The sequence below is a fragment of the Dipteris shenzhenensis genome, chromosome 27, assembly GCF_047967505.1.
Source record: "Dipteris shenzhenensis isolate YYH24624 ecotype China chromosome 27, Dip_SZ_1.0, whole genome shotgun sequence".
In the NCBI taxonomy this organism is placed as follows: domain Eukaryota; kingdom Viridiplantae; phylum Streptophyta; class Polypodiopsida; order Gleicheniales; family Dipteridaceae; genus Dipteris; species Dipteris shenzhenensis.
In genome coordinates this window covers 40,208,665-40,228,338 of record NC_141622.1, presented here as the reverse complement: position 1 = coordinate 40,228,338, position 19,674 = coordinate 40,208,665, and the positions used below count along the sequence as shown (strand labels likewise).

Genomic DNA, 19,674 nt, shown 5'->3' with positions numbered 1-19,674 from the left:
TGGAGTTTTCAGATGGATATTAGATTTCTGTTGATACAGTGGAAGACATGTTTGAAGATGTGGGAGGCTTCTCTCTTGATATAGATTCAGCCCATTACCTTTTCTACAGTGGACATGCAGGAAAAGCATGTTGCTTAAGGGCGGTAATATAAGCCCAGGCTATGTGAACACAGGCATCAATCATGGTAGATGCTTAAGACTGTGAGGAAGAATGAGTCAGAGGCTGAGGGCAATGAGATAGGTGAGGACTCCTAGGAAGTGAGAAATGACATTAGCTCCAATGTGTAGCAAGGATGACATTCTACTTGGTAGATCCTTTTTTTGGTGATAGGGAGCATATAGCTATTCTGGAAGGTGGGCTTATTCTTGAATGCCGTTTTTGAATCACGGTTTAAGGGGTGGGTTAGCATTTTATGTTCTCTGGATGGGTAGTCAAGATCTGGTATTCTTTCCACAATTGATTGGTTTCCTGGTTTTTATCACAAAAAATGGAACACCAGTCAGCTCCATCTAGAAACATCCATAACTGATTAATCATTCCCATGCTTCATGGTTATGCAAATGTAAAAATGAGGGACTCAAAACATGCTGTACCCAGCTTTTCACAACTAGTCAAATGTACAAAAGATTCCCCGCTCATTGTACACTCTGTAAGTTCAAGACTCCTGGCATTTTGCCCTCTGCCATTTTCAAGAAACACTTTCTCCTAGAAATTCCTAACAAAATTTTGGCTTCTTGATCTCTGTTACAAGAGAACGCCATTCATTAACACCTGCTAATCATATCTCATAGCTAGCCCACTATTTATCAACATCTTGTTTCAATGGAAAGCATACACATCAATACGCATGTTATCTCCAGCTGCATAGAGTACACAATTCCTTGCACCCCATTTTAGATCATGATATCTACCAGTTCGACGGCCATCTTTGAAGGGATCAGCCAAGCACGCCAAGGGGTGAGGATTGGAGAAGTCAACAATGTAAAGCCCTAGCAGGGTACTAACAGCAGCTGTGCTCATAGAGCCTCCTAGTGCCACCTTCAAAATTGCACTGTCATCAAGTTGTATTGTTGATATAGGTATGCTCCCTCCCTGTAAGACATGAAATATTTCATCATCCATTTTCAAGTCTGTAAATTTACAGCACATCAATGACAGAAGTTTGTCTTTTAATTCTTCACAAACTTACTCCAGCAGAATTCAGGGTACTAATAAGTACAGAGCAATTGCAATGGATAAAAGCTTACATGGCTGCCCAGAGTTCTGAAGTCCCATCTGTGGACCTTTGTGTCCATACCAGCAGATATAATCATGGTAGAATCTAATGCATCAATGCATGTGATCATGGCCTCATGGGCTTGTACACGTCCCATCTTCCCGATACTTCCAAACATGCCTGCCAAGTGTGTATCTTTGCACATTAATTTCTGGTGTAGGATAGATGCTATTGCTAGTTCAGCTCTCAGCAAATTGCATAGCATGTGCATAGCAGGAATACCTACACAGCGGTCCCCACGACGATCCCACACACGAATTGTAGAATCACGAGACCCTGACATAAAAAGATTTTGGTTTGGTGGAAACAAAGAAAGACAAGTAATCAGATCCTGCAACAACAACGAGAGTCAGAAAATACCCCTCTCTACAAAGCATTGGACTAACATAAAGGAAATGGTCCCGTTTCAAGTTTTACCTCATGTGCAGCATATTGCTTGACCGGTTGCATGGCGGAAAAGGAAGTTGCTGACTGCAGATCATAATAGCAAACAAGTTCGTCCACCCTTGGCACTGCCCTGTCCTTGAAACCTTTTAATCAGGATTCAGCTACATCATCACAAGAAGGTACGCATGTACAGACAATATCTGTGATAAAGGACGAGTCTCGTACCCTTCATTAGACCCTATATTTATGGTTTCGCCCGTGATGAAGTTTTGCTCAGCTCCACCCAAAGCCTGTCACAAAGACTCACTAGAAGATCTCTCTCTCTCTCTCTCTCTCTCTCTCTCTCTCCCCCAAGAAGCAAAGCACATGAAATTTTCTGCTTGCCCAAAAGGCTTCTTGCCATTTAGTGGCTGATATGTGCATTGTTTTGTGAAAAATGTGGGTGCGGACTTTCTCCATGTCCTCATCCTCATTTTCTTCTCCGGATGCTAATTGCTTTTTCCTGCTGTTCTTGCTGCTCTTTCATTGTGAAGGCTATTTCGTCCATTTTTCTCTGAGTAGATCATCAAGGGTGTTGATGATCTAATTCGTCCATTTTGCTGACTAGATCATAGCAAGTGTTGATGATATCATGTTTCGGTGACCTTGTGGAATTTGCATTTGATCTTTCTCTTTCAGCACAATTTGCCAAACCACGTCTATGGTGGCGGCTAAGATCCATCGGGTGGTAGTTAATTACCAACCATCACAGTGGCTCACCATTACTCACCTTCCAGTTACCACCACCGAGCTTGCATGCATGATACCAGTCACTAGGTTTGGATGCTCAGGAGAGTACTAAAGTGCATGGTAATGAGTGATTAGAGGTGATTAGGCTTCATAATTTACTTTTGTGGTAATTACGGCCCGATGGTGGTGGCTCTCATCAGCCACGTTGATGAGACTGGCAGAGCTACACTGAATTGCCTTTATAGCTAGATGAATAGTTACGTTTGCAAACACACCGAGAGGAAACACAATCCCAAGATGAACTCAAAATACCATGAACATGGGAAAACACTAGGAAATACCATACACTAATAGCCACCGATAACTCGTAAAGCTTCAGGACACTCATCCTGCCTCGAAATACTCAATCACATGGGGCACTGCATATGGACCTTATGAGGAGTCAATATGCCCAAAAGCTCAAGGAGCTTGAAACAATCAGAAAGCAAAAAAGAAAGGCAAACATGCATACATGGAAGATGGAAAGGCTGTCATTACAGAAAAAGAAAGTACATTTTGACCTTGAGGATCTCGACTTCCTATGCTTGCTTCTCTTCCCGGAACATAGGAGGATGGAACTTAAACAAGGTCATTGCATTGGAAGAGGAAACAGCTTACTTATAATTTCGGAGACATAAGATCATGAGGGAATGCTTCCCCAAAAATTCAACGTTTCTTGAAAACATCAATGTGGAATGTAAAAACACATATGAGCAAGTATGGTGGGATAGTATGCTACATCAAGAGGGTTTGGTGGGATAGTATGCTACATCAGAATAACATGGAAAAAAATATCAGAATAAAATGGGAAAAAACATCAGAATAACATTGGAAAAAACAGCAAAAGTTGTAAAAGAAGACCCACATAAACAATATATGTGGTTAGAAATAATGGCAAAGGAGGGGAATATCAGATTGGCAGCATGCTATTTTGCACCGCCACAATCACCCATCTACAAAAATAACAGCGGCTTATCCCAAGAAGACACCCCCATGCATTCAGGGGAGGATATAGCCAGGTTCTCTAGAGAGAATGCAATTATCCAAGATTCTAATGCACGAACATGCAAGGCATTTTAACAATGGAGGGGAGAGACCCCATCTGGATGGAAGAAGTGGAAGACAACAATGAAGAAAAAAAGGACATCAAAAGATGCCGGGGATATCACCCACATGGGAAGGTAACTTCTCACATGATGTGGGTGCTTTGAGCTGCAAATTTGTAATGGCACATCAAATTTTCAAAACATGGGAGGATACACATGCAAGACAACTCAAGGTTCAAGTGTAGTTGATTATGTGATCTCAAACCCACATGCAAAGCACATGATTGAATATATCCAGGTCGAGGGGGAGTGGAGTCCCTTGAGTCTGACCACAAAGTAATGGTGATTGGGACACGTAATAAACAAGTTGATGCCCTTGGAAATAGGCAATACATATAAATATCTAGGACTCAAATTCACAGACAGCTACAAATGGAATGCATGTGTGGAGAGGGGGATTTTGGGAGGATTGAAAGCTTTATATAGCTTTTAAAATAAATGCAGGAAGGCACATCTGTGGAATTGGGAAATGAGAAAGTTAATATACACCATACTTGTGTAAACAATAATCCTTTACGTACGCCCAGCTTGGGCACCGGACTCTCTAGGATCGATTGGGAAAGAATAGAAACGTTACATAAATGTTTCCTAATAGGCGAGTTGGGGGTTAAGGCATAGGCACCCTATCCGATCCTACTAGTTGAAATATGTATGATACACCTAAAAGGGGAAGGATGACATCAATTCATGGCTTATCTCAACAAAGTTGAGGAGATGGATGCCAACAAGATACCACACAAGGTGATGTAAGCTATGCAAATCACAGGTTGGCATAGAGAGGGAATGCAGTGGATGGAATCATGGGGTATAAAAGCTACTAGAAGAGGCATGTGAAATCATAAAGATAGTGACACAGAAAATGCTTCAGAAACCATAACAAAACCCGGCAGGTTGAAAATGAGCAGCATGTATTCCTAAGATGTCTAATAGACCCTATGCACACATCAGAGAAGGTTATGGGAGCAGAATAGATAATTTGAAAAACCTGTTGGAGAAGCCAGCCATAAAACTAGGAAGCTACATGAAAGAGGTTTTGGAAAGCCACAACAAGGTACTTGGACTAACACACAAGCTAGCCCAAGAAGTAATCACTACATATCAAGTTTGTAATTATTTTCTCTCACTAGATGTACGGGATCACTATTAGTTGATAGTGATCGCCAGTCCCATAGATACTGAAGGGTCTCCCGTGGACTTTAATACAATCTCTCTCTCTCTCTCTCTCTCTCTCTCTCTCTCTCTCTCTCTCTCTCTCTCTCTCTCTCTCTCTCAGTTCTTTCTGCAAGATCACATGGACACCCACGAGACGAGGCTTCGATATGATCGCGATCCAGAGCCAGTGACCCAACAGCTCAAACAGAGGGTTGACGCGCAGATCACACTTCGAGACATCCCCTCTCTGTTCAGAGTTGGAGCCTGACCCACAAGGGTTCTGTGGCCCTTGTTAGACGCAAAGCTATGACTAGGAGACGTCACAGAGCCACACCCATGAGCAGCCGACAACACTCTATCACCGATTTCATGCCCTCATTGCCTCATCCACCTTAACTTGCTGATGGCGATAATGATGATGATGTTGGTTTGTAGTCAACCACTAGCATGACTATGTTGTACTGAGATAGTACAGGTAAAGTTCGCCATGACACCACTACAGACTGATTCGGAGCAAGCCCTCAGTCCCTCATGAGATAGGATAGGTAGAGTTTTACTTGAGCTACTGAGCTTTTATTTCAGGTCATACCTATTACAGCTTTTCTAAGAGGAGACCGCCCGAGACGAGGGGTCACTCTCAACATAGCTCAATGGGTTCAGAGATCAAGGAGACCACGTCCTCCGCCACCACAACATGAGAAAGAAAGAAAGAAACTTTATTAGAGTCTTCGGAAGACCAATGGGTCTATGAGACTGGAAGAAAACCTTATACAAATCACGGTAAGGGTAGAGCTACTAAAACGAGCATCATCACCCATGCTGAATCCTAAGTCTGATCATACATAATCAAATACATCTGAGTGTAACAATGAAAAGAAAAAGATTGGAGCAGAGCGGAATACTCCGTATGTCATGTCGCCCTGGCCGGCGCATAGCCGGTGATTGGGTCATTTCTAACAGACTTCGCTGAGGGTGCTGCCCACCTAAGCTGGTGCAAAGACAGCAAGGTGGAAGGGATATGGACGGAAAGTCTACTTACGCTCGAGGTCGAGCACGTGGGCTCGAGTCTAGAGATAGCCAACAAATAGGAGGAGTACCTTGTGGTAAGATCAGAGGACCACACCATTGCTGGGACTCTGGATCTCTCTCTCTTTTGTATTGTGTCCATAGCTTTGGACGAAAATATATTATTTTCGTCCCACCTTGCTGTCTGGAAACCAGCCTAGGTGGGCAGACTTCTATGAGCTAGGTCTGCATCACAAGGTACTTCTTTCTCCTCCTAAATGTAGGCCCAAAGGTAGCCCTGCTGCTGCTCCTTCTGCTAGTGGATTGGCTGCTCTAGATGTGGTTATGGAGGCCCCTAGGAACCCCTTTTATAGGGCAAAGCCCTACTCAAAATAGCCGACCCAAACTGGCCGACTTCAGAGTCTGTTTGGGCCGACCCTGGTCTGTAGGAATACATGCTATAGGCAGCCCCTTTTAGGGCCCTTGTGGACCCCACCTAGCCATGTGGCTTTCCGCCATTGGCCCAGGCAATGCAGCCCTATATCCCGACCTGTAATGGTCCTCTTTTGTTGCCCAAAACCTGTGCATCTGTTGCACCTCTTGCCTCTTCTGGTTCCGCCTCTGTTCAGCCTCCTTCTGGCCCTAGAGTGGAACGCTGGTGCCCGTCAAGGGATGCTGTGCGTCTCGGTATCCTGGACGAGGCTCGACGCAAAACCAGAGCCATTGCGACTCCCATGGGACGTATCCTGGGTCTAAACAATGACGAGAGGTCCCCCAAAGTGATCTATGTGTCCCCTCGATGTCTCGTGTGTCGTGCTGCAGTCCTCGGGTCGGGGTCTCTGTCACGTCTGCGGCTAGAGACTAGACTATCAATGTCACTCGATAAGAAGAACTATGTGATCCTGCTCTGAAAGGTGTCTGACGATGTGGCCAAGCCCCGTCGTCTGAGTAAGTACTCTCTATGTCGGACCCCCTCGTGAATGAAGGCCACGAGGCATCTCTGATCTGGGTAGGCGAGGAATCTGGAAAGGAGCCCGAAGCCGTCTCTGAAGAGACAGTGGTAGCGACCTCGTATACAGTGGAAGCTCCCTCGGCTCCAACAAGGTCCTAAAGGTGTGTAGCTGCAGGGGATCCTCTCGAATGACCTGGTTGGTGTGTGGCCCGATCGGGATGGTGGGTGGGAGTACCAGAGGGGCATCTAAACTATATTGAAAAGGAGGTATCCTATCGATGTGAAACCCTAGTCTCACAAACCATCTGTGAGTCCGTGCATACCAGCATCGCTCGTCTCCCTCTGCTGCCAACCTCATGGAGGAATCAAGAGCCAACCATGGCAACCTCTGTCTCCCTGATGTGCAGTCCCCATATGATCTAATCCGGTGTAGATATGTGATGGTCTGAAAGGTTGTATCTAGCTGGAGTGGAGAAGCATCAAACTCGGCCTGAATGATGTGATGTGGTACAGACGGTTTCCCACGGATCATCCGTGAGAGCATGAGGATCTGCAGGCGCTCCACCCATGTCCACTCTATCTTTGACATGTCAGGCCCCCAACAAGGAATGCCATACATACCAACTGGTCGGACCAAGGAGTCGAAGAGAAGAGCCTTGGTCTGAGGGTCCTGGAAGTGGGAGTCGAAGCATTGTCTCTCTAGCCGAGCCAGTGAGGCGTATCCCCTACTCAGTCTGGCCTGCATCGCTGGTCTCATCGTGAAAATCGGGCCGGAGAAGATGACCCCCAAGTAAGTGTATGAGGACACAATCTCAACTGGTGACCCACCGAAAGTGAACTGCTTCCGTTGCATGTTTGCTCGAGACAGCCCAACAGACGCAGATCCTAGACATTTTCACCATGCATAGATGAGTTACCACAGTGCCGGGTTTCGGATTCTATGTTCCACAGCTCCAGACTCAGCCTACCTCAGATAGCACATGATACATTTTTACTTGAGCTATTGAGCTTTTATTTCAGGTCATACCTATTACAACTTTCCTAAGAGGAGACTGCCCGAGGCGAGGGGTCACTCTCAACATAGCTCAACGGGTTCAAAGATCGAGGAGATCACGTCCTCTGCCACCACAACATGAGACAGCCCAACAGATGCAAATCCCAAACATTTTCACCACGCATAGACGAGCTACCACGGTGCCGGGTTTTGGATTCTATGTTCCACAGCTCCAGACTCAACCCACCTCAGATAGCACATGATACATTTTGTACTTGATTTTACTTGAGCTATTGAGCTTTTATTTCAGCATAGTGCTCAGCAAGGGCCTTAGCGTGCCCTTTGCTCCAACCCTTTGTGGCTTGTATGAGTTCTTTTCCCTTTTGGTGTATTTTGCACTTTGTCCCATAGGCCCGCGAGGCCTTCAGGGGGCAATAACATTGCCTCTTCAGCCCACTCTCACAATTGATCCACTTCCATTACCAGGTTTGCATTGGCCTATACCTAGGGAGACTCTATTACGACAGATTAGAGAGTAGCAAGAGGCGACCAGACCACAAGATACAGAGGCTGACAGAGCACAACAACAAGTCACAGACTTCTATGCATTTGAGTCAGCTCCAAGGCACAGCGGGGTAAAGGAGGAAGATATAGCTGACATGCGGGCAGCTTGGATCATTGAGAGAGGAACACACAGACCACCTGCAACACGGAGAGTGACTAGAGTTCACTCTATTGACTCTTGAGGTCCGGCCTATCACAGCTTTCCTCAAAGGAGACATACGAGACTGGGGCTCACTCTAAACATAGCCCAACACGTTCAGAGATCAAGGAGACCACACCCTCCCCCACCACCACTGTGTGAGACAACCCGACAAACGCAAATCTGAGACATTTTCACCGCCTACAGACATACCACCACGGTGCCAAGTTTCAGCTTCTGGGTTCAACCTAGTTCAGCTAGTCTTTGACCTGGATTCATATATATTTGCATCTGTTTTTGTTCGAGCTATTGAGCTCCATAGATTAGTTTAGCACTTAGCAAGGGCCCTAGCGCCCTTCATCGTGCGCCCTCCCAAGGACGTTAATACATCTCTCTCTCTCTCTCTCTCTCTCCCCCTTTTCCCCTCAAAATTTCATAAAATGCAATGAAAATCAATCAGCCTAATGATTTATGAGGAAAACAGATAGTAGTTGACAGTATTGGAAGTTTGAATATTGACCCGGGTTGTGTCAAGCGTGTGTATGATGTTCTTGTATTGCATGCATCCCCTCCGTAGCCTACAAATGAGGGAGAAAGGGGGTAGGAAAGATAGAGAGAGAGGTGGGGAGGAGAGAGAGAGAGAGAGAGAGAGAGAGAGAGAGAGAGAGAGATTATTAAAGTTTGCTAAAGACCAATGGGTCTATGAGACTGAAGAAAAACATGATACAATGAGCAAAAGGGTGGAGCTACTAAGCGAGCATCCTAACCCATGTTAAAAAACTCTGTAGAAAGAAAGAAAGAAAGTTTATTAAAGTCTTCAGGAGACCGTGAAGGTCTATGAGACTAAAGATAACTGATACAATGAGCATAACGGTGGTGGTCTCAAAACGGGCCAACCAACCATTTCTACAAAAAAGAGGTTATGAAGGACTATATGTCTAGTCCTGATACAAAAAAATATGTGTCTACCTCCAGATGATACAAAGAAGGGGGGGGGCACAAAAAAGTGGGGCAGAGGGGGGAGATACAGTATACATGTGCAGGTGGTGATCGTCAGAGACCAATCATGGAGGGGCCGTCAAATGGGAAGTCGGAAAAAACCCTGCGATAGATGATTGGCCTCTGACGTCACACGGCCTAGTCGAGCTCGGTCGTCGGGGGCGGCGGATGGCCCTGTGGATGAGGGCAACGGTAACCCCAGTGGGGCGGGCTGAGAGCAGAGATGAGATGTTATGGACCTAGATGTGTGAATCTGTCTACTGACGCAGCTGTCGTGACTCTGGCTCTCGCTCACGTCCACGTCGTCGGCTAGACTGAGAAGAGGTATCTTGTGGCTGAAAGAAGTCAGTGATAGGCCGCTGGATATCCTCACGCTGTGTGTGCTGCTCGTGTCACCGTGCTCGGAGAGAAGTATCTCGGTGGCGGGTCATCTCATGTAAGAAAGCGGCAAGGCACCGCTGATCCGGGAATTGTAGCATGTGTGAGAGGGAGCCGAATCCGTTGCGGAAGAGGCAGTGGTATCGGCCTCGAATGGCATAATAGATAGGACATCTGAAAGCAAAATGCTCCTCCGACTCGATCTCCTGTACGTCGCAAAGTGGGCAAAGGCGGTCCTCACGTGGGATACCCTCTGCGCGCCCACTCTCGATCCGTAATCGGTGTGATGAGACCCTAAACTGACCGAGGGAGATCCGGAGCGCATGCGGTAGATGAAGTTGTGTGTAACCCGGAGGTGTGATGAAGCCCTCCTGTGAGATCTGGAGGCAGTGCCGGCGGTAGAAGTCGAGCTTCACAGGAAGCTCGGAGTGAAGAAACCATGTCCGCCAGGGGTGGAGCTGGAGCACATCCGCCCGAATGAGCCGGTTGACCTCCTGGTCGATGGGGGAGAGAGGAGATGGTGAAGCGTCGAGGCTGTACTGAAAAGGAGGCAACCGGTCTAAGTCGAGGCCCAGTCAGGTGAACCAACTGGAAAGACGACTATACCAGCATTGCTGATCCCCATCAACGGATAAGGCCATAGAGGAGGATAGGGCTAACCAAGGTAGGCGGAGGCGACCGTCAGCGGAGGAGCCAAAATCCCTGACTCTATGGAGGTAGGTAATAGCCTGAAAAGCCGCATCAAGCTGTAGGGGTGAGGCACCGAACTCTGCTAGAATAATCTGGTGTGGTACCGATGGTTTGCTACGGATCATCCGAGCAAACATCAGTATCTGCAGGCGCTCAACTCGAGCCCACTCTGTGTCTGAAAGGTTGACTCCCCACTAAGGGCTACCATACATGCCTGCTGGGCAGACCAAAGAATCAAAAAGGAGAGACTTGGTCCGCGGATCCTGGAAGTGGGAGTGGTAGCACTGTCGCTCGAGCCTGGCAAGAGCGGCGTATCCCCGGCTGATCCTGGCCTGCATGGCCGGGCGCATCGTGAAGATCGGGCCTAAGAAGACAACGCCCAAGTATGTGTAGGAGTCAACTATCTCAACAGGGTCGCCGGCGAAGAGGAGCTGCTCTCGGTGCATAGCGGGTCTGGAAGTGTTGAAGATCATCACCTTGGTTTTCCCAAGGTTGACCTTCAAGTCATGTGTATCACAGAAGGCCTGAAGTCCATCCAAGTGTCGCTGAAGACCAGTAGCAGAAGAGGATAGTAGTACTACATCGTCTGCGTATAGGAGAATCTGGATGGCAGTCCCCATAAGAGAGCAGCCTGCACCTCCGAGTGTCCTGATGGTGGTCTCGAGCTCGTCGATGTAGAGGCCAAATAGAGTCGGTGACAAGGGACATCCTTGTTTGACTCCGATAGTGCTCGTGATCTCTGGGGTCCAGCTGGTGCCAATCCTGACCTGCCCCGTCACCCGCTCATAGAGAGCTACTACTGCCCAGATAATCGCCGAGTCGTAGCCTAACTCCTGCAGACGTCTAATGAGTCGGGCACGGGGGACGGTGTCGAATGCCTTGCGGAAATCCACAAAGCAACAATATACTCTCTGTCTCCTGTGTCTGGCCTCCTCAATGATCCCTCTAAGTGTAAAAATGTGATCGTAAGTCGAGTGATCCATCCTGAAGCCGGCCTGTCCGGATGCCTTGAGCCCCTGTATCTCTGCGCGAGCACTGACCTCGCCATCTAACACTGATGCATAGATCTTGGACATAACATGTCCAACCATGATGGTCCTGTAATTCCCTCGATCCATGGGATCTCCTGCTTTATGGATGGGTGTGATAGTGTTCAGGGTCCAGGCTCTGGGGAACCCGTGACAGACAGCTTCATTGAACAACGTTGCCAGGATGGGGGCTAGAGTTTTGATGCCATAGGCAACAAACTCTGTGCATAGGCCCTCATGATCCTTAGCTCGACCGTTATGAAGCTTATGTGTTGCGTGGGTGACTCCCTAGGTTGTGAAGAGGATACAAGAAACGGGACGGGGGGTGGCTGAGAGGTCGGGGGGGGGCTGATCAGGGATATCATAGAGTGTGCGTGCGTAGGTGTGCCAGAGGGAAGTGTCCGTGAGGGGGGAGGGGGATCGGCGTTCTAGGAATTTCCTCCAGAAATCCTTGGAGTTGCTGCTAAACAGAATGCTCAGTAGCGTATCCTCATTCTGGCGCTGGAAGGCTAGCTTCTTGCGACGGACTAGTCGACGATAATCCCTGGTGAGACGTGGATTGGCCCTAGCGTTTCGCTGGGTTGTGAGTCGGAGTGTGCGGCGTAATGCTTTACACTCGTCATCATACCATCTGTTGCAAGGGGTAGAGCCAGTGGGTGGAGGGCGGGTGGACCGGGCAGTGGAAGGAAAGATGTGGCGGGCTGCATTGTGAAGGGAATGGGTGATAAGTGTGGCTCGGTGATCTAGAGAGGGTATGGTGCCTATGTGTTTGAGGAGGGAGGCTAGGTGGGCTGAGTAATCAGGTGAGAGGTTATGATCGAAGTGTATATCATGATAGGTAGTATAGTGCAGGGTGTGGCTGGGAGGGGCTCGGGACGCAAGTATATGAAAGAAAAGGTAAGTGTGATCGGCTCCTGAGGGTAAGGGTGCAGTGCGGAAGTCAGTGATCTGTGGGGCTAAAGCAGGAGATCCCAGAATATAGTCGACGACACTGGCTCCTCCGCCATGTGGGAAACATGTGAAACCAGAGGAGGCAGGCCACCGATCTAGTCCATTGTAGATGACCAGGTCATGTATACGTCCAAGGTCCAAAAGAGCCTGCCCGTACCCAGTAACGGGAGCACGACTGTCAACCGAGGAGCGAGGGAAGCCCGAGTCCTCTGTGTCCATCTCAGGTAATAGGACCAGATCTGAGTGGAAATCCAAGAGTGATGTCTGACGTGCACCTGTCCTTGCGTTGAAATCCCCAACTAGGAGGACCTCTCCGCGTCTGGAGAACTCCACAATGTCTGAGTAGAGATCTAGATAGGGGGATACCACCGTGTCCTCACGAAGTATCCGTGCGAAATGTGACGTCTCAGAAGGAAAATAGCAGACTGCAATAAAGAGGTCGCGTGTGGAGGGGCGTCGGAATCGGAGCCATAGGTAACGGGCATGGGCATCCTGTCTAACCACGGATGTCAAGCTCGTGAGCGCTGAGCGAAGGAGTACTGCAACTCCGCCTGACCCTCGGACCCCCCCAGTATATCTGGTCTCCTCACGGAATACTGACTCCCAGGTATAGCCACTGACCAAGGGGAGAGGGCGCTCGGGGCTCTCATGTGTCTCTGTATAGAAAGCGATGTCGCGTCCAGTGTATGACTCTGAGAAGTTCCCAGGGTCAGACCAGAGGGTACCATTACAGTTCCATACGGTGCATGCCAAGGGTACTGTGTGCTGAGTCTGAGTCTCATAGACCATGTCTCCCTATTTGGGGGGGGGGGGGGTTGCTACCATGTCTGGAGTACCTAGTGGGGCTCGACGGCGAGGGCCAACTAACAGGCGGCCATCTCGGACGACAGCCCACTTCCCCTCCTGACGGGCTACATCTCGCTGCTGAAGCAGGGTGCGCCGCTCTTCCACCTGCATAGGTGTGAGATCCTTATCCATGAAGATAGTAGGGTGGTCCCGTAGTGTAGCACGCTGCCTGAGTGCTGCAAGTCGAGCCTGAGTATCCCTGAAGCGGATGATAAGTGGCTGTGGGCGCATGGGATCCCGTCCTGTGCGCCATGCATGCTCGACGAGGCCGAGGGTAGAGGTCACAAAAGCAGTCGCGTCTGCTAAGGGGGTGAGTGAATCTGCGCGGGGGATACCTCGTACTCGGATGTTGAGAGCCTTACTGGCCCTCTGTTCCTGCTCGGCGATGGTGGCTGAGACTGCTGCTTTGGGTGCCCGTCTCGCAACGTCCACCCATCTGGTAGTCTCTGCAATAGCAGTCTGGATAGTAGCGATCCGCTCCTCTACCTTTGGTGTAGTGCGCGGGGCCGCTGTGACTGTAGCAGTGAGAGAGACAACCTCCTGACGAAGGTGAGTGATCTCCTGGCACATGCTCTGAATAAGCTAGTCTTGTGCTACGGTGTGATCCCGTAGTCGATGAAGCTCCGCAAAGATGTAATCTATCGTCTCAGGTGGGACCCGGGGGGGTGCGAACTGGGACATGGCGTATGGCTATGGAGGCGTGGGTGATAGGCTAGCTGTATATGGCAGAGGAGTGGAGAAAGGCTGCTGGGTGAGGGGAAGGGGGGACATAAGAGTGGTGGAGACACAAGGAAGCTGTGTGGGGGGTGAGGGACTGTGACCCTCTCCTGTGGGAGGCAGGCTGAGTGATACAGTGGTGGGGGGGGCAGTGATTGGGGTAGAGATGATGCCTACGGGAGAAAGAACTGCATTGGTGTCCATTGCACCCGATGTTTTCAGGGCTGGTTGGCTGTCAATTGCTAATCCACTCCTGGAGATGCGCTTTGTGATCTCTCCCACAATTGGCTTCGGAGACTGTTTGGGTTTGTGGGCCATTGTAGGACTTGTTCAAGTGCACGATTTCCAGGGGAGGCAGATCTTGTGCAGCATTGCCGTAGGGGTGCGTAGGCCTGCGCAAGGTCAGTGGCAAGCCAAGGCTTGCAGCAGATAAGGGCCCTCAGACCACGGGAAGGCTGAGGGAGGGTGTGGGGCAGAGGCTAGGGGAGGGGGGGGGGGGGGGGAGGGTGGTGCAGAGGCTGTGGTAGGGGGGGGAGTAGAGTGGAGCTACGGGAGGAGGGGGGCCAGAGTGAAGCTACGGGAGGGGGGGCAGAGTAGAGCTACACAAGAGGGGGGGCTGAGCGACGAGGGAGGGGGCGAGCGACGAGGGAGGGGGAGGCGGAGCGCCGAGGGGGAGGGGGCTTAGCGACGAGGGAGGGTAGTGGGAGGGAGGGTCAATAATATCATAGTACATGTCCACCATAAACCTAAGCAGTCATCTTGGCATCATCATCCTCATGTGGAGACACAGTCTGATCCAATACAATACAATACAATACAATGTAGAACATCAAGATACACCCGACGATGGACTAGGTAGTGCGAGCAGGAAGCTAGTAATGGACCGTTGTCTGCTATCTGGATGAGTAACCTGTCATGCCCTCTTGGCTGCTACCCGACGTCTGACGAGCACCATTGTAACCCCGGTCGGCTACACCCCAGGCTTAAGAAGAGAGGAGATGTCAGTGAGTGTGATCTATGAGTCTGTCCTCTGCCCGATGTGTCACGTCCCAGTCTCAAGGTCTCTGCCTCTCCTACTAACCATGACATCAATCCGCTCTTCCCGAAAGAACTCTGTGATTCTACTTTGGGATGGGCCAGGCACGGTCCCCTACTCCTGTCTCCTCGATTTGATGAGATGATCTCTAAGTCGGACCGCCTCATGAATAAAAGCCGTCAGGCATCTCTAGTTTGGGTATAGGAGGAGTCTAGAGAGGCCCTCGAACCCGTCTCTGAAAAGGCGATGGTATCGTCCACGAATCTCATAGTAGACTGAGCAATGGAAAAGAAAGTGCTCCTCTGACTCCACCTTATGACGCTCACACAATGTGTAGATGTGACTCTCCCTCGGTATCCCCTCTGCACACCCGCTCTCAATGCGGAGCGGTTCAATGACACCCGTAACTGCCCAAGGGCAATCTTGAGTGAATGTGGTAGGTGGATCTGGGTGAACCCTAGTGGGATGATGAAACCCTCTCCAGAAATGTGCAAGCAGTGGTACCGATAGAAACTGAGCGTCACAGGGAGCAGAGCGCCTGTGCTAGCCAAGTCCTGAATGTGTGTAGCTGTAGAAGATCCTCTCGAATGATTGGGTTGAATTCATTGCCCTGGAACGGAACAAATGGAGCATCAATGCTCTACTGGAAGGGTGGCAGCCTGTCTATATGAAAACCCAGTCTCTCAAACCACCCGCATGTACATGCGTACCAACATCTCTGATCACCCTGAGCTGCTAGCGCCATAGAAGATGCTACTGCCAACCAAGGTAGCCTGAGTCGCCCTGTGGAACATGAGCAGTGTAGGGAGGAGAGAGAGAGAGAGAGAGACAGGGGGAGAGAGAGAGAGAGTGTGTGTGTGTGTGAGAGAGTTTGTAACAGCCATCTCAGGACACTTCTAGCTTCAGCCCTCTCCTCTCTGACAACCTCCTGCACATCCTCATGTGCGATAGGCTGATCTTGGACCTGATTTGGAGAATCTAAAGGCTGCTATGCATCGGCATGTGCAGGCTGAATATTCTGATCTTCTACTGGCTGCTCTGAAAGTGCCTTCAACTGCCAATGGAAGTAACCCTTCAAACACATCCTGTGCACCTGTATGCTGCTGTCTATCAAAATCAGTCATGGACTAATCTGAGTTTTATGTAAAAATTACATCTCTACTGAGACAAGAATCCTTCTTGTCTGAAACTTGTAGAGACAGTAAGCCTTGCTGTCATTGCTATAGCATTTAATTGCCTTATCATACAGCTTGATTCTCAACTGACTAGGCATATGTGCATAGACTACGCAGCCCCTTGGGTTGTCAGCTATACCAAGCTAGAAAGTAGTCACAGTTTTCAAGGCCTTGGTGGGGCATCTTTTCAAAATGTGTGTTGCACATATTATTGCCTCCATCCAAAATTTGTGTGGCAGCCTCCTTCCTTTGTTCATGCATCTGGCCATCTCCATCAGAGACCCTTTTTTTGTTTTGTGAGTGAGGGTTAATAGTTAAATAAGTCAGAAGATTCTGAAGTTACAAAAGGCATATCTCTATTTAATAATACAAAATGGGGAGATAAAACCAAAAGTTGTGTCTGAGCAACATCTCGGGTAGAAACAAACAAAAAGACCCACAGCCACTGGTTTACTCTTCTTCCTTGGGGCCACCAGATTTGGTATGAACACTACTTTGAGTACCACCCGGTTCTGTTGAGATGCAGAGACCTTCTGGACACTGATTCCTATTGCCAAAACAAGGAAGGTTTGGAGCCATAATGGTATGAGGAGGTGAAGTGGACTAAGTAGCCAAAGCAGGGCTAGTCTCACAAGCAGCTGCAATAAATCTTGGCTTTTTTGGAGTTTTGTGAAACTTCCAAGCAGCACAAAGAAAAGGTATGCTTGGATTGCAAACAAACCCAGAAGACTTGCAAAAACTCTGATGTTTTGAGATCAAATTCTTTTGAGAAACTAAGTCAGGGGCGTAAGTTTTGGCAGAGGAGTTCACTTCTCTCAAAAGACATTCTAAGTAAAACTTTTTGCAAATAAAAACAAAGTTATTGGAACATTTGTCCACATAAGAAATGACAAAATTCCTATGGAATTTTCGAAGAAGAGTTTCATCTTCTTTAGAAAGATGGTTACTTTTCTTTGAGCAAATAACCGAAGGGACTTCTTCTAGTTTCAAAGCAACTTTCTTCAAAATCTTCCCTTTCTATTCTGATAAGATATTTTTAACTCCTAAACATTCTTCTAATTGCAAAACAAACTTTGAGATTCCCTTATCGATAGCTTTTGAAAGGCAAGACTCTTTAAAAGAGTACAATCGAAATTTTGTGCCTTTCATGAAAAGGTCTCTTAGGTTACTAGAAAGCAAAATTGAGATATCAGTTGTGACTACATGTCCTAAATCAGCATCAATAAAGCTTTGAAATCTCTTACTTTTACAACAACAAGGTTCTTTAAGGATAGAATTTTTTGAACGCTCTGAAAGCCTTTTACCTATCTCTCCATAGTTGAAAGCCTTTTGTCCTAAAGTTTTTACATACTTCCAAGCTACTACTGGATGCTTCCAAATTCTTCTCACAAAATGAGGGAGAGAATCCATTGCTTCAAGAGACTTCAAAATGGAGTTTAAGCCTATCTTGTCAAGTGAGGGAGAAGTAAAATACAAATCAAGAGTTCCTTATTTAGATAGACTTCTTTGCTTTGAAAGGAAGCTTTTACTTTTAAGAAGCGATCCAACGAAGTTTTAAGTTGTATATAATGGAGCTTAAAACTTTTATTGAAAAAAGACCCAGTGACATTAATCTATCTAGCTAGAATAGTCTTCTTTTATAGTCTCGAGAAGCAAAAACTCTTGGAACTGAGGAAGTTAAAGGAACTAAAGGAGGAGGAAGTGGAGGAAGAGGAAGTGAGGGAGGCAACTCACGAACTACATGTGAGATTGCAGGAGAGCTAGGACAACCTCGTAACATAACTTTAGGTTTCCATACGATGTTAGGTGTATGACTATGTTGGTAATGATGAATGTTAAAGGGCTTGATATGAGTTCTCCACATCAAAGGGTTCTTTTTAGAGGTTCTTTTATTTTTATGAAGAGTTGATTTTCCTTCCAAATTAAAACCTCTTGGGAAGAAAGTGTGTAAAGTTCTCATCCAAATAATTCACGAGGACAAGCAGCCTTGTAAAAGTCCTTGGCATTATTAAAATGGCCCTCTATATGCTCAATGGGAAAGCAACGAAAAGATTCAAAACCAGACTTTGCCATTGCTGCATATAAGGGTTTTGAATTCTCAATTAAGGAATTCTTCCTATGAACTTTTCTAGCTTCCCTAACATGTTCTTGAAAACGAATAAAAGCTGTCCTATAGGTTTGTCCTACATAAAGCATATTACTACTATGTATGTTATAGATAACATAAATTACTTGCATGGCATGAATAGGACTAATAGAAATAGAAGTCTTAAGATGCTTGTTTCTAAGACGTCTTAGTTTATTAAGAATTCTTATGTTATTATTAGTATAATGAGTGCTAACTAATAAAGCCTTAAAGTTAGACCAATTAATGTTACGTTCCCCAAAATCATGAAGATTATTCATGTTTGACCTAGCTAAAAAGTTATACCTTTCTCTATATATGTTTCTTCTAACTTTTTTGTTTTGATTTACCGAGCTAGACCCAACTAAATCGCCTACCAAAGAGACAAGGCCATCACTAGAATTTCCAATGTTGTTCGGTGAGGTCAAACGATCCAACATTGGGGAACTTGCTCGCACTCTCCCTGCCCATCCCAAGGCAGTTTCTCCCTTGCTATATCCCCTAACTCTAGCAGGAGCGAGACTAGTATTTCGGGGAGGGCTTGCTTGCACAGTCGTTCGGTGAGGTCAAACGATCCAACATTGGGCACTCTCCCTACCCATCCCAAGGCAGTTTCTCCCTTGCTATATCCCCTAACTCTAGCAGGAGCAAGACTAGCATTTAGTCTAGGAGTACGAGAAAGAAGCAGGCGTCTCCTTCTGTGCCATATTCGCAGCAGCTGTGGGGAAACTGTTACCTTGGAGAGGTTTAGGAGCAGGGGAATCAGACCTCTTGTGCCCCGTTGAAATTTGTACTTGATCTAGGGGGTACCAAGGCCTTGTACAGTCAGAGAGGCCCAAGACCCCAAATCCACTTGCTTCAGATTGCTTTTCCTATGCAAGGGTATTAATATTCCCAATGCCATAAGCAATCATAAAAGAAGAACCCTGGTGGGCAAAATTTCCCAAGTCTTTGGAAGGCTTAACAATCAAGGAAACCTGTACAAAGGTAGAAGTCAAGTTTTCCTACTGGGCTAGAACACTTTGGTTCAATATGTGATCTGTTTCCTATTCTTCAAAGAGGAAATTAGGTAGCATTTCAAAAACATCAGCCAGCAAGCTCCAAGTACGTGTCGCTAGTTTGACGTGGTACTTGGCCAAGGCAACCTCTTTCTTGAGACCGTCACGAACTTCATGTACCAATTGATCAAGATGTTGCAGTTGTCAACCCGAGCCTAAATGCAACTTGCAAAACACCTCTAGGGCCTCTAGTTGTCTATATAAGCATGTTCTTGATGAAGAGGATATGAGGACTATATCCTCCACTTATAACAATCTTTGTATCATCAAATCGGGAAGTAGTGATCCAACACCTACTACGTGGTCGGTGAAGGTGTGATCTCATTA

At 47.4% G+C, this 19,674-nt stretch overlaps 1 protein-coding gene across 5 annotated transcripts in view; it reads right to left on the bottom strand.

Annotated features, from left to right (window-relative positions):
* Positions 1-590: 590 nt before the first annotated feature.
* Positions 591-19,674, bottom strand: part of LOC147884296 (nuclear distribution protein PAC1-like) — a 93,161-nt gene continuing 74,077 nt past the window's right edge. For 4 of the 5 annotated variants that reach the window (XM_087399002.1, XM_087399001.1, XM_087399003.1 and 1 more), the window contains 5 exons: positions 1,890-1,954; positions 1,695-1,794; positions 1,500-1,608; positions 1,249-1,397; positions 591-1,093 (listed from right to left, as the gene is read on the bottom strand). In XM_087399002.1, the coding sequence (XP_087255128.1) occupies positions 821-1,093; positions 1,249-1,397; positions 1,500-1,608; positions 1,695-1,794; positions 1,890-1,954 (696 nt within the window). In that variant the 3' untranslated portion in view covers positions 591-820. The remainder of the gene's footprint in view (positions 1,094-1,248; positions 1,398-1,499; positions 1,609-1,694; positions 1,795-1,889; positions 1,955-19,674) is intronic. The other variant, XR_015543692.1, reaches the window with a different exon arrangement.